The 15,854-nt window shown below is 41.3% G+C and overlaps 1 protein-coding gene across 2 annotated transcripts in view; it reads left to right on the top strand.

Moving 5' to 3' along the window:
• LOC146786200 (UAP56-interacting factor-like) overlaps window positions 1-15,854 on the top strand; it is a 178,978-nt gene that overhangs the window by 34,854 nt on the left and 128,270 nt on the right. For both annotated transcript variants that reach the window (XM_085635775.1, XM_085635774.1), the window contains exon 3: window positions 4,941-5,089. In XM_085635775.1, coding sequence (XP_085491901.1) covers window positions 4,941-5,089 — 149 coding nt within the window. The remainder of the gene's footprint in view (window positions 1-4,940; window positions 5,090-15,854) is intronic.

The raw sequence follows: 15,854 nt of genomic DNA, 5'->3' as shown, positions 1-15,854 counted from the left end.
AGCCCAGGAATAAATGGTCGGAAAGTGATCAGACCAAGGGACCGGAATAGGGTCCTCGACTAAAATGGGGAAATTAGAGCAAATGGGGTCTAAAATGTGACCCCCTGAATGTGTCTGAGTCAACCCATTGGGTGAGCTGGGCAAGATTGAGTATATCTAAAAGCTCTAAGGTCTCGCTCGAGGAACCCTGGTCTAGGTGAATGTTCAAATTCCCAAGGACAATAAGGCTGGAATAGTGGAGAGCTCTGGCGTGATAACATCCCGCAGTGCCTTAAGAAAGCCTCCCGCCGGGCCTGGGGGTCTATAGATCTAAGAGCCACCCAATGTAAAATGGTCTGAGATATTAATACTAAAATCAAGGGCTTCACAGTCATCCCCCTCTGTGGCCTTATCCCGTTGAAGAAGTCACTTGTCCCTATCGATAATGGCCACCCCTCCCCCTTTTCCTGAAGACCGGTCAAGCCTAGAGATTTTGTAACCATCTGGAATAGCGAGCCTCACTGTGGGGTTTGAAAAAGCATCTAATCATGTTTCGGTGAGAAACAAGAGATCAACTGGTTTGTCTACCAGAAGATCAAAAACATCCTGGTAATGTTTCTTAAGGGAGCTTGTGTCAATTAGAGCTGCCTGAATTCGAGGCTCCTGCAATCTACTGCTAGTCACGATACTAGGCGGAGAGCTATTGATGCCCCAATTATTCAATTTATAGCCACACATTTTGAGCAGATGGTCCAAATTCAATCAGACACATCCCACCTACTAATATGAAGATAAGGCTGCGATTAAAGGCTATAGAGCTGCTCACCGCTATAACAACTTCGATATCCAGTGAAATCCATGGAACGGGCAGCGTGACTGGCCGCGGCTGCCTCCGGGACACTGACGGGCGCAGACGGGCTTGCCTTAGGCGCGCCTGCGCAGCTTGCATATTTATGCGAAAATAGGAGGAACGACTAGAGAGCGCACTTCCCCCTGAATGGCGTCTCTCCTAGTCGGCAAGTAAAAAGCAAAAAAGCAGGAAGTAATGTCACCTCATAAGCCCCAACAGTCAAATTCAGACAAACCACAAGAATCTTAAAGTTACAATATTTAAAATGATTCAAAAAGCAGATTTGTTTTTAAAAGAACAGGACACAAAATTGCAGCCTAGAACGTGCAAAAAAGCAACTAGTGCAGAAAGCGAGCTAACGCGATACGCAGCCTCTCAAGGTGAAGAAAGAATTTTAAAGTTTTCTTCAATTAAGAATTTGGACACCTGTCTAAAAGTCTTCTGTGGCTCGCATGTGACCTAATGGGCAGGCATTTATGGGACTTACATAGCACGATCTTGAACTTCTGACTAAAGGCTTTGTTTCAATGTATCCAAGATGGAACTGACTATTTTCAGTTGCTGGAATCTATGGAACATCAAATAGAGTTCCTATCGGATACTTCTTTTGACGTGGTTCGTTCTTGGCTTTAGCCAGTGGTGCTTTAATTGCATCAAGACAGAACTTATACTAGCATTAGAACATTGACTCGGAGCAGAGATCCTTCACTTTTCATTTGAGAGATCCAGGTGATTCGGAGCAGAACTGGAGGTTTTACTCCAGAAGTTGTTCAAAGAAAGAAAGCATCCTTCCTTTTTTGAAGGACACTACAAATTCTTCTAGATCTTCAAAATGGAAGTCTTTCTGTCAGCCTTCTCGACGACTATCATTTGATCAGTCATCAAGATTTCAGGGCAAGAGGGGACGCTAGAGAGCCCGGCTGCAAGATGGCCACATATTATTAGTCCTTCATTCTGCTTCAAAAAATGTCTGGCTTTCCCTGACCGATCTATGCTGATACATTCAAGGTAGAAATTAATGTGATTCAAGGTGAATTCAGTATTGATAGTTGGTGCACGGAACAGACTGGAGTGCTTTTTCGTGCTTCTTTTGCATAGTAGGTATCATTAATCTCGAATGTGATCCTTCACGTTCCTTGTCTCAGCCCTTGCATGTATTCCCCACTCTCATCTTATCTCTTTTCTTGATCCACCAAATAGAAGTCCTTTGCTAGGTCTCTGCCTTTTTGGGGCTGTAGGGTCACTCCTGGCTTAGTTTCTGCATCACAGGTGTTCCTGCAACCTTTTAGGTCAGATTGTACCTCCTGAAAGCTTTTGAGATTTGTGAATGTTGGTGCATACAGTCTCAATTAATATCTGGACATCAGAGCTTTCTAAAGATTTATTAGTGCATGTGGCTCCAAAAAAGGGGTGACCAAAAATTGAATCCTTCCAGGTGCTGCCGTCCAGTAGTAAAATTCCATGTTGGAAAGTACCCAACCTCTCTTCTTTGGGTAGCCTAATCTCTTTTGTGCTGTTGTCGGATGCTTTTAAATATTGCTGACTTTTATTAAAAACATATAATTCCTGACAAACTAGTTTGCTGAAAATTTTACTTTGATGCATCATTGAAATTGTAAAAAACAAAACTCCGGTATGAACATGGCTCACTAAGCAGGCGATTGCTAAGATGCTCCTCAGGGGTGTGGAATTTAATAAAATATCTACTTGTCCATGGAGCAGATTGCTTTATAAATCTACTTGTCCTGTAACAAAATCCACTAGTCCCTTTGGTGCCATGTAGTGTTGCGACAAATGCTGGTAGCAATCTCGTTATGAATGCTGGTAGCAATCTCATTATGTAAGAGCTCCGATATAGCCTCTCGGATTATGCCATGGCTCATACCATAGCGTTTCCGCAGAGCTACATACTGGTGCTGAAGGTAGTGTTAGGCAATAGTTCCAGTGTTGGAATGCCCTTTTGAGTCTGTGCACACCTACTAACGTGCATGTTTTAAGGGTTTTCAACAACTTTTATCTAGTCTTTTTCCATACTGAGAAATGTTGGACATTTGCTCCTGACAATGGTAGACGTAAACCACCTTGCAGAGTTAGGGGGAAAAAGTGGTTGGAGGGAAAGTGAACTTGCAAACACTCAGATTTTCGCATGAGCAAATCTACACCTGCGTATTTTCTCATGCTGAAATGCAGTTCCCAAATATTTCCTAGGAGTACTATTTCGTGTACTACTTCTGTAAATTCTTGGGAATTCTCGAAAGCCGTATAGCTGCACCTAAAGCAAGGGCACATACCATTGGTGCATTTTTAAGACTTTATTTAATAATTGGGCCCCAAATTTGGTCTTTCATTGTCCTTGACCTTTTGCGTTTTATTAAAATTCTCTCTCCCTCTGTCTGTATCGGCTGGCTTCACTGTGAGTGATAGCATTCTGCTCTTTCACAAGGAGCATATTGGCACACAAAGTAGATTTGTTCAGTGCCAGGAACTACTGCGGCAGTGTGTGCTTTTGAGACAAACAATTTTTGCTTTTGCCATTGTTTGTTATAGCGGTGAGGGCCCGGCGTCTCCCACACCAATAGGGTTTTACAAAAACCATGCCAAAACAATTCACACATTAACAAAACTTAAAAGCTGACCACCAATTTAAGACCTGTTGGCTTTGCCAATGCTTGTTTATTTTTATTGAAACTGGTTACACTGATTTTCCATTAGGAATATTTTTGGTAAATACTAGCATGCATCAACACATGTTACTAAATGATTCTGCAAAGAATTGGTACCTGAACATTTCCAGTAGTTTAGCTAAATGTATTTTTTCCTGCTTTCATTTTTTTTATGAACATTTTATTTTAAAAGCAAAGAATCATTAACTTTACTTTCAAGCTTCTGCAAATATTTGCATCAAATCAGAGTGCATTTTGGGAGCATTATACATAGCCTCATATTTCTAAACTTTGAAACGTGTGTACACCTTTTTATACTGGAACCACTGTCAGTACAGTCAGAGCTTACAACATTTACTTGGAGCGCTCACCCTAATAATAAAGGCTTTCAATTAATGAACCATAAATACAAGTTTGATCAGCATTAACATATGGACAAAAATATTACCTTAACTGCAGACAGTGCCCTTCTCTGATCCATAATGTATACTGCAAACTGGCAGCCAGGGGGTTGGGCCTACTTGTCCCAAGGACAGAATACACTTGAAAACGTGTTGCCCTTGACCCCAAACAATATGTCCTGGGCGTCGGGCTATAGGAATTCCACATCCCTGCTCCTTCTGACACGAGATGCATGCATATGCTCCTAAGCAGAGAGTCTCCCAGATTCAAATGTTGATGGCCTCCTTTTTACTGTACATTGTTTACTTACAACTATTGGGTGAATGAAGGGACCAGAGGCTACCCAATCCACTCACTTTACTCCTCTACCCATATATATTGGAGTTCAACTCTAGTACTGTAAATAAAGGGTAATTACCTTATTCTTGTAAGTCTGCACTTTGGCTTAAATTGTGTTAAATCAGTAAACTCACATATAAGATCTTTTTTTAAGCATTCTGCTCCAACGTCTTCTGTGATTACAATCACGTGTATTAGCCAAAGTGTCACGAATAGGAATTATGCCACTGCGGCTCCCCCCACCCCTCCCTATTGTTCATATAGTGCCCACAGTGGCCCATCCTCAAGCACCAGGATGGACCGCACAGACAGCATCTGCAAGCAAATTTTAATGGGAATGTTCTTCTTACGAGTGGGAGGGGGGGCCAAGTTCCGCGTCCTGCTCCGAATTGTTCTTTGTTTCAAGAAAAACAATATCTATAACAGATTCTCGCATTCCCAGGTATGGGCTTTGTATCATCAAATGTTTCTAGTTTGATTTATGCGATGAGTAGAAATGTTATGCTTTCAAAAACGTATGCTGTATGACTACTAAATACACAATGTATTATACTCTTCGGTAATGTGTACTGCTCTTGCAAAAAACAATAAAACTATGTGTTTAAAAAAAAAAAAGGCATTCTGTTCCGAAACTCAATTACAGCTTGCCTGGATAAGCCAACCTGCCGCTCGTTTTTTCAGTGCATTTGTTTTGGATCTTATTACAGGTTATGGCCGGGGTCGCTATGGTTCCAGATGGCGTATAATGCCTGGAAGGCGGCGCCCTTATAGAGTAAAGACCGGCCTGGCAGCCTGGAAGGCATCAAACTTTCGGGAAGGAGTCATTCCTGTCAGCCGCCTGCCTCTCAGCGAGAGAGTAAGAATTCAATGTTTCCCTCTGTAAATTGTGGTATTTTCAATGGATGAAGGGGTCGGTAATCATGAAACATGGATGCAACTATTGAAACGGATCAAGGTGACTTTTTATTCACTAACTAATGTTAAAAGGAGAAGATCGTTGATCCAGTAATCCGCTAGAATATACATTTCCTGAATGGCAAAGTTTGATATGCAGGGAAGGTGTTTCAACAAGTTGCTGTATTGGTCTTGTCAATCAGACTGCATGCTGTTTGCTGCTTTTGAATTCTAGCCATTGCTGTTACACCAGTGTCCCAGCACAGACCTCTAGTGTCTGTTTTAGAAAGTGATGGCATGATAAAAATTAAATACACAGGGAGCTACGTTAGTTGTTAATTCCAAGCAGAGGCCCCCTTGTTGTTTCATGAGATCAGTTCTATTAGAGCCAGTGCTCTGTCATGAGACCAGAAGTTTGTTTACATATTCAAGACCTTCAGGTGTCCATGCAAAATACATGATATATAGCCAAGCTTACCACTTTGTCTGGGAGATGTGGGAAGGAGGTGAAGTGTGCTAGCAGAAGATTAACAATGCACTCTTTATTTGTATGAATTCAGGCCTTCTTGGCTTGGCTTCTTTGCAGCACTTCTAAAATGTTTTGTGAAGTCCCCTTGTTGCCATTTACAAACAATACATTTCTTAGTGTTTAGAAGGATGTAGGAAGTTCTGACCCGAGGTATGTGGTCTACAAAACCTGTTTGAGTTATTGAAAATTGATTATTCTATCTGTGGTTAGCACTGTGGGTGCATGACTGTTAAAGCATTCACATCTTGTCTTATTTTTTGTAGTAAGTAAATGAAAGGTTATGTAGATTTGTTGCTTAATTAGTTACTTCATAGAGCAGCCTTTTGCCGCGCTGCTAAAGTCTTAATCCATAGGCTTGAAGAGAAGATTTGAATGAGCTTCTAATAATCCACACATTGTATTGAGTTCTGTCTCATGCTTACTAGGATATATTGAGCATTGTAACTCCTACAGGGGATCGGTGGAATGCTTAACAAATCTTTCAGTAAGATCTTTTAGTGTGTCTTTTTTCTGTCTGAGCTGAAATGTGCCTGTATGGTGTTGCAGAACTGAGGATTCTCGTGCTGTGCATTATTCTACCTTCTATTTTTTTTTGGGGGGGGGTCCAGAAGTTATAATTTGCGTTTTTCCCATTGGTGCAGCAACTGTGATGAGTGTAAGCTTCGAAAGCCTCAGTAAATTTGCACTATCACATGATTTTCTTTCATTTTTTGCTCCGCCAGTAGATTTAGAAATGAACAGACAAGCTGTTGAGTTTATTTTCGAACTCAGAAGATTTACTGACAGCAAAGATACCAAAGAAGGAAACTGATAAAAGAATGCACTGATGCAGACATACAGGGTGCCTTCATCTGCAACCTTCCAGGGAAAGAAACTAGGGTTCAGGCCGAAGAACGTTAATTGTTTTCTCTGTAATTAGTGAAAGATTTGTTTAGTGTGTTGGGTGGCGGTTTAGACGTGATGTAGTGTAAGGGTTGGTTATGCTATACCATGTGTTTTCCAGTAGCTAAGAGTTAGGAGGCTGCAGAGGAAGCAGCTCAAATAATTTGCCAGCACCTACTTTGAAGGGTTCTAGGCAGGTGTTTAATGCAGAAGTTGTAAAGTCAGTATCTGAAAAATGAAATAAAAATCTGAATACGTGACTAAAATGGTACCCTGGTTGAAGATGGTACAGGCTCATCGGAAACCGATTAACCTATCTTTCAATGTCTAATTGTAAGAATCGAGGTGAAGTTGTTGAGAATGATTGCATTCTGCATCTGTTTAATAACCGGTGTGATGGAACATGCTGCCAGTCCAGGAGTGGGTGTGAACCTGTGTTCTCCGATTACGGAACTGGGACAATCCAGTCGTTATCACTTAGAAAATGCCCAGGTGGCAGACATGCGACATTATAGCAAAGGTAACAAAATACTAATGACAGTAGCTATATCATGTATCTATGGCATCAAACACAAAGCGGGGAGTACATCCGAACAACCTGCAAATTCGGGAGCAACTTGCATCAGAGAAAAGCCATGATGCCTGTTCATTTCGCAGAATGCAAGACCGTGCATTCAAACAGGACACTACAGTTAACTCAGCCAAACCACTGCAATGTTTTGCAAGAACAGTGTGAAGCATAGTAACACACTCTTAAGTTGGCACATGACAATTGGCACTACAAGACAGGGCATCATTAGTGCCATAACATCTACGGTTTGTCAGGGGACCAAAGTGGAGAAATCTTTTATCGGATATTAAGGCAAACTGATCACTGTAGGACAGTGGTCATCAAACGTTTTAAGGCAGTGCACCCCTCCCCTTTACCTTTCACCCCCCACCCCAAGTGGAAACAATTAATCCTCAGGCCCCTCCCTCAAATTCTCTCAATTCTATTGAACTGGCAATGTTTAAATCTTGCAGTTCAGTTCTGTTACAGTTTTAAAAAGGCAATCAAATACTTAATTGCCAATCATAATATTCTGGTCAGGCAGGCCTTACTAATGTGTAAAAGTGTGATTATTAGAAATAGGGGTAGGGGATTTCAAAGAATATTTGAAGTTCCTTCCCTTTTGACACCTTCCAGCCATGATATAAATGACAAAAGATGTTAGTGATGGCCCATTAAAGAGTGACTTACTGCTTCTCATGTTTTTTTCCACTGAATACAAAGCACTGTTATCAGCATAATGCTGCTTTTTGCCTGTGCATGGCGCTACCACTGGGATGACTTGAAGCCCTCCTAGGGGGGCAAGCCACCCAGTTTGAAGACCCCCACTGTAGGAGGTCAAAGAAATGCAGTGTCCTCACTTAATACCAGATCACAAATGAGTATTCTCTGTAATACTGGAAATAAGTATATCGCACCTGCGTGTCTCATTCGATATGAAATACATACTAAGATGTTTCTCACTTGCCCATCAATCTTAACTCGTGCAATTATTTCAAATTAAAACAGACCAGTTTGGGCCTGTGAATGTATCGCGCTTTTCTACCTACTGATATGGTCTATATTTTAAATAGTTTGTTTGAAATATTGATGTTGCTAAATAAGCAGATTATCCGGCATCTCTCGTGAATGTTGGCTAGAAAAAGTGGTTTTTAGGTCATTTTACAAAATGGGTATGCCCAGTTTAGATCTGTTTAAATGGTAGAAAATACAAAATGTCAAAATTGTGCCTCCAGGTAATTGCACCTGGAGTCCACAGGAATGCATTGTGAGAGAAAGGACATTTACTTGGGTGCTGCTTGCGGCACTCACTTTTTCACATTGTTTTTTGCTGATACGAGTCTGTGAAACTGCCATTTCGTTTCACAGTGCATGTGCTCTGTCCCTGACATGAGCTCAAATTGGCGATACCTCTTAGGCTGATTTTAACTTTTCAATAAAACAGTTCGCCAAGGAAATGCCCACATGTCATGATGGTTAAGTGCCTCATGTGGACTAAGGGTACACGTACTGCACTCATGTGTGTAAAGGGAAAAACAGGGCTCCAGACTCTTTTGTGACTGGCTGCAGCATGAAACACTGCAGTAACATGTGGCAGAAGAAAGTACTCTAACATGTAGTAAGACCTGTTGTCCATTAGATTAGTCACTCCTCAGTGTACATTGTAGCCCCCAGGGCTGGTGACCTAATGTACAATGGTGAACAGCTACAAAATGTTGTTTACACTGTGCAAGAGGAGAGGCATTTTTCTGTGGAGAGGTGTAGTTGTGATTAAATGTTTAATTTTAAAACTTTGAAGAGCACCATCCTATATAGCAAACTCTTTGCCTGAAGGTCAAACAGATGAAATAAATAGTAATCTGATTTTCTCATTTAATAGGGGTGTCTCAGTTGCACTCTGCCCACTGTAGAAAGATCTGTCTGTGGGTTTATTTAATCTTGGAATATGAGGAATTTTTTTCTGTGGTCCATAAGAATCAAAGGTTTACCGAAGATAATATTCTAAAACTAAATCCGCTGCTATTGAATATTGTTTTTGTGTTTTTTCTTACCTGCTATCTTATCAGCTTAAGAACCACAGTGCTGATACAACTAGTTAGAAGACAGAAAAAACTTAATGTATTGTTGCCCATTACCGTCCTCCAATATTCACTCTCTCCGCAACTATTAAATAAGACCATTGTGATGTGCTATAAGGTCCAAAGGGCCTTCTAAGAGACAGAAAGGGGAAGGCTAGCCCTACTGAAACAGGTAAAACCGTACTCGTCAGAAAAGTGACCTCCACACCATCAGGAGAGCGTTTTCCCCAACATATTTGCTTGGACCTATTGCCCTACCACCCATTCCCCAAAAAATGTATTTGGGGCAACTTGTAGACATTTAGACAAAGCCTTCCAGGTAGTCAATCTCACTACCTCTCTCCCCACCCTAATTCTGAACAGGAAAGCCACGGCCACCTTAGAGAAATCATACTTCTTACCCTCTTGAGTCACATTTAACTTTACGTGTAGGCCTACTAATTCCACAAACTTCCTTTGCATGCAGAGTCCTTGTTGTCACAGTGTCCTTTATCTGACAAGAGCCTTTTGGCTTAAATCCCGAAACAAAAGCAGGCATCTGTTTCCTATCATAAATACTTTGTCTGATGTCAGCTTGTGCTGGTAAGCAGGGCCCTACAATGACTTGATTAGCAAAATGAAGGGTTTATTAATTTCATGCCAGAGGGCATTGTGAAACCCTCTCGTACCAACAAATGAACACTTCTTCCCCAGTCCATAATTTCACAGTGCGTTTCACTACAGAGACTCATTAGGCAAAGTAGAGGGAACGCTCAACACCTGCACACGAGCCCCCTCTCGCTTGTTACTCTGACTCAAGCATTGTATCCACCTTCATTATGTTTCATGGCACTGCTCTTTAAAACTTGTCATTTCCTCAAAGGCCGCTTGGAGTTTGTCCTGGCTCATAAACATCTATTCTTTGGCCTAAGATTTCGCAAGCCCTTTCTGTAAACTCGTCCCTCTGTCAGACATCCAGTCCACCTTTTCCTCAACTGTTTTCCCCACTGCAGCAGTAGAAGTCTGATTTCAAATTAATTTTGGCACACTGGTCCCTTATTGAATGCATCAAAGTTTGTTGTCCTGTGGTCATTTCTGACTCATGCCAGGATGTCTCCAGGGTTTCCTTGTGGCCTTTCTCTGTGATGAGTGTAGGGTTTTAAAACTAATTTTTTTTTCTCTCTGTCTGTCATGTGATTCATTTCATTTGCCAACCACTTCAGGAATCTGTCTTTGCAGAAAACGACAACCACCTCTTTGGAGGTCTCATTGGTTTGCCGCTGCAACTAGCGTCCCATCACTGTTGTCCATGCTGGGGAAATGCAAAGAAACTCAAGCTACCTGATAGGTACTCCTTAGACTTCCCCACTGGGAGTGGCCCTCTATAAAGATCAAGGTGACCCATGAACAGGGGGCAGTAAAAGAAGACTTCTTCGACCAGAGCTCTACATGAATGCTGCTCTCTTGTAAACCACCCCAATCCTGCTTAGCTTTACAGTCTGTTTTCGAATATCAAATGCCTGAAGACGATCCCAACTTCAGATCTTTGCACATGATTATCGTGCATAGATTTATTAGAATGTTATTAGAATGATATGTAAGAATTTGAGAGATAACGGTTGAGCTACATTTTCCCGAAAACAAAAGAATTGAGTATAATAGAGAGCTGATCAACTCAACCTGTTGTACATTTGTTAGCCAAAGAGAAATATTTCAGATTAACAGCCCACAGCAGCGCCTCATGCCCAGTGGTTAAAAAAAACAAAAGTAGGCTGTTGAAAGTGCCAAGCTTTAAGATTAAATAAGAGTTTGACAGGGAGGATGAGATGGTCTTCTTCAAATACATAGTTATCTGTTCTAATACTACAGGGGCTGATTACAATTTCAGTGACACGGCCACCAACTGGCCTTCGGTGGCTATCCCACAGATATCCAGAAGAGCAATCAGACCACCTCATTATAATGCGGTCAGTCCGACCGCATCATTCACAGGGAACGACCATCGCTTCAGATGGGCTCAAGGTGACCGTCGGTTGGATGGTAGTCCCTACAATAGGGGCGGTGCCTGCACAGGCACCGCCATAGGGATTACGATGTCTTTGACTGCCTTTCCATGGCAGTCCCACTGACATAGAAAGGCTGTCGTAAAGGGACTTTGGAGGGCCCCTAGCAGGGCCCGTCCCCCTAGCAGGGCCCGTCCCCCTGAGCCTCTGTAATGAGGCCCTAGGTGCCTGGGGTGCCCCCCTCCCCCATTTGCCTGCCTTGTGTGCCAGGCAAAGGGTAGGGATGCTTGAAAACATGCCTTTTGCTATTGGAGTTTGTGCTGTGGTCCTTTTCCGGGCCGCAGCACAAGCCTCAATGGAAAGAGGCATGTTTCCGACTGCCTACTCGGCGATGGGATCGTAATTTGGCGGGCGGGACCCCCAAGTACCTGTCGGCCAGTCCTGTTAAAGCAACGATGGCTGTAACTTATCCGACGGCCATCGTAATCAGCCCCATAGTGTGATCAAAGGGGTGATCTGACATTAGCCAAGATTGTTTTTTTATTTTTATTTAAATTTGTATGTTTGTACACATACATACGTGCAATACGTACATGGGATTTCTACAATCCCCTTCAACCATTGGCTATTTCCTTCCGCCAGTTACAGCATGATGCTTTTGTCAGCCCACTTTAGAGATTGACAAAGTTCTCAGTGAGTGATGGCATTCTGTTCTTTCACAAGAAACCCATCCATACACAAAATAGTTCCCTTAATGCCAGAGAAATCCGTGGAACAGTGTAATTTGTTTTAGACCAAAACATTTTTAGTCATATTTTTTTTAATGAAGTAAGACCAGCAGCTCCCCTAACAGGAAAGTTTTGCAAAAGCAAACAAAATAGCATTGGCAAAGTCAAAAGGCTGGCAGCTACATTAGTCAGACCTACTGGCTGTTTCATTATTCATACAAGTGTTGTATGTATAATAATAGCTGTTGGGGGGTGGGGGGTGTATTAGTTTTCCAGTAGTGTCCTCTATTCTTTAGATTGCTATTTGTTGGACTATGGAAGTTCAGACTGTTGTTTTTTTGTTTATTTTAAGAAAACATTTTATTAGCATTTTGTTGAACTATAAACGGAACAGTGCACCATTGTTCCGGAAAGCATCTATGTTGAAACATGCAGAGTGTTTTTTCTTTTTGCCAATAAAAAAAAAAGAAAAAATATAAAAGTACATCACTTTTTTGGTATAAAGGAATAATGAGTTAATGACTCATTTTGAAGAAAAGGCTTTAGGCTGGTCACTCTTGATGAAATATTTTGAAGACTGGTCTTATGCATCAGTTTACATTTGACACTACGTTTAGATGACACTGAATGTAATTCTTGGTTCAGAATGTCTTTTGATAAAGAGGAACTTTGAGTCCCACCAGTAAATCCTCAACTGCTACCAAGGTGTAAAAGGATGTCCAAGAAGGACTTTTGCAATCAGCAGGAACAGCAGCCAAAAGTAACAAAGATAAATTGGACCGATATTGTAGAGGATGTAATGCGTTCTCTCATTGGCATCTACGTGGGTTGATCTGTTCTCCAGGCTCAACATTTAGACAAATTTAAAGGTGTGATTTTTTTTATTTTTTGTTTAAGCAGGATCGTTGGCCTCTTTAAGAATGTCCTCTCAAAGTGTTTAACCGTAACTTTTGAAGGCAGTGGTGAAGGATTTTGCTTCACATTCTCAATAGATCACCCACATGAAAACCTCTTGCATGGTTCCCAAGAATAGGAGGAGTAGGTCTAGATACAGACTTTGGGGCCAATGTGAGGTTGTGAGGATCATATGTTTGTGTTTCAACTAGATCTACGCTTTCTAAAGGATGGATTTTAGTGGAAATAAATTCCTGACCAGTCTATCAAAAGGATATTTTAGACGGATTCATTCAGTTTCTGATTACCCTTTCCAATCAGAAAAAAGATAAAGTTGTGTCCTCCTGTTGGGTATACTAAAGAGTACATCTCCTCCATGCTGTTGTAAGAGATGCCTGCGTACCTTGTCCATCTTGGTAATTTGAAGACCTGGAGTGGGACTGCGGTAATCTTTCTTCTGCACTGCATCTTTCACAGATGTGCACGCTGGAATTATTCCTCCTCATCCAGTTGTAAATCCATAGTACATTGTAACAAATACCACTATGCGGTGGACAAGCATGCAGCCCGTCTCCTTTGAGTAGATGTTCAGTCGTGGTCATGCCATTGACCTCAATCCTTTTGTCCAAGTTTCTCTCAGGCTTCAGGCAGTGGAGGTGATAGTAAAAAAAAAAAAAAACGCTTCCTACTCCATTTGAGTCCAAACCAACACATACTTTGGTTTTGAAATTGCCTCACAGTTAAGCGAAAAAGAGCTTCTCGTACTCTAGTAGGAGATTCTGTACCTGCTCCATCAGCAGAGGTTGGATTGCACCCTTTAAAGCAAGCTGATATCTTTAAACTTTTGGTTTCCCTCTAGGAGCAGGAGTGTTACCCATGTAAATATGTTAAGATTCCGTCTCAAAAGTTGAATGAATCCCCTTACTTGGCTTCTGATCATTATTATCGGTATGTAGGTCCCCAGGCGAGTTTTCAACTTTTTATTTTCTCTTCCCCTAACATCTGCATTTATTGGCCCTGGGCAGCTGTGACATTGCCTATGCCAACAGAGGAGGTTATTTTTCCAAACGCTGCTTATTCGGGGTGAACTAGGTAACCTAGATGCGCACTTTGCTCATAAAATCTTTATAAAGTGACTCTTTTCTGAGTATTGAATTGAAACAAATTAAACCAAAGCTTGAGACAACTCAAGCAGCCACAGTTCATACTCCTTATCCATATGGATAAAAGTCTAGTTTCTGCCTTTGTCGTATGCACTCCATGACCCCTGATCAGGGTGATGGAGATGTACCTTACCAAACAAATCTTAATACAGTTGTGAAAAAACAGTTAAGAGATCGCTTTTCTGCTCATCACTTGCTGCCAAATAAACATTCTAGGCTTGCCTCATCAACACCCCCAAAGCCACCTTTTGGACTGTGTAGTGATTGATCTTGGGCTTGCCCCCCAATTCTGAATATATAGTATCCACAATATCACACTCCATGTGTGAACCATCCAAAATGCTTGGAAATCTCCCAGCAAAGTCTAACGTATGTACAGCCTCACTAGACAGATTTTTATAGCGGGGTAAAGAAGTATCAAATTATCGGTATGTTGCAGAAACAGTACAGTTCTTACACTGTTCTGTCCTGCTCGAGTTTGTAAAATTGGGACTGCTTGGAAAAGTTAAGCAAGTCCGCATCAAGATGAAGCTGACGAATTTCTGTAATGTACTTAAGAAGCTAAGGAAGCTGATCTTAAGCAGCTAAAGATGTATATGGCCAGAAACATCACATTTGCAAATATTTAATGACACGGCAATTGATGACCAAATGTAGGGGTGTAGATGTCCCTTATAGTTGGACGTTCATGATAGTGAAAGACTGCTTGGGGATAAAACTCTGTACAGGTGCGTTTGAAATCCTGGAAAAAGAAAAAACACATAAGGTTGGGGACTGTCAAGTCTTTGTCCTTTAATTTACATCCAACAAAAGGTTTATTATTCATTTTCACAAGATTAGAAGTGTTTTAAGGCCTGACATTAATGAGAAGCACGCCATTTTTAAGAATAATTCCTTGAAGCATAGATTAGTGACAAGATGTCACCTCGCCGCCATACACCTTTCAAAATATCTCCTATATGGTTTAAGAACTGCAGTTTCTTTTTAGTCCAAAAAACACCAAAGGAACATTCATCTCAGGTGGGGAAAGCTTTTCCTCTTTTACAGAGAGTAGGCTTCAGTCTGTAAAACTAATCTGTATTGAAAGTCATTTCTGGATCTCATGACTTCTCCAGCACCTGTGTCTGTGCTTTGCCTCCAAATTTCCAGAAATCTCCACTAGATTAACAGGAGATGGATTAAAAAATAATCTTTAAAAAAAAAAAATATGTATATATATATATTGAGCTGGTTACAGTTTATAATGAAGTGCATTTTGGGCCTTAAATTGACTAGTGGCATGAGGCATACCGTAGACTTTTGCAAACTGAACTAATTTCTCATAGAAGACTGTTTTCAGATGGTCACTTTGGAGTTAGTTCTGGAGGTATTTCGTCTAGCTAATTTTTTATAAACTGTATTTTAATTTTTTTTTTTTTTGTCCTCATTTGCCATATCCCTCATTCTCTGTGTACACCGACCACCTGGCGTGCCCTCCGGTAGAAGACCTGATTAATTCCTCAACCGAGCCTAAGCACGATAACATATTGACGGATGATAAGCCAGAAAAGGAGACCCATCCCGACTGGATTTAATACCAGCTATAGGATCTAAATGGAGAAAAACCGGAGATTGGAGACCCTAGATCCTTGGAGTTTATTTAGGCATAATCATGTGACTCGGGGAGAAAAAAAAACAAAAAAAAAAACCCCGGTACCCTATCTGCGATGAATCAAGATGTCCCAGAATGCTCGATTACCTTTGTTACCTGGCCTGGCTAAGTCCATCTTTGATGTCTCGATCAGGGACGTCAACCAGCCAGCATGCTGAGGCACAGATGGGTCGACCCAGACTTTACAAATCTGTCTTCTGGCCAGGAGTATTGCATAGAATAAAAAAAAAAAAACTGGCCTGGCCCGTGATATTGGAGTCTAAACCAAAA

Source organism: Triturus cristatus, chromosome 11 (genome assembly GCF_964204655.1).
Source record: "Triturus cristatus chromosome 11, aTriCri1.1, whole genome shotgun sequence".
NCBI lineage: Eukaryota > Metazoa > Chordata > Amphibia > Caudata > Salamandridae > Triturus > Triturus cristatus.
Note: the sequence above shows the minus strand (reverse complement) of the source record. Positions and strands in the feature narration are given on the sequence as shown.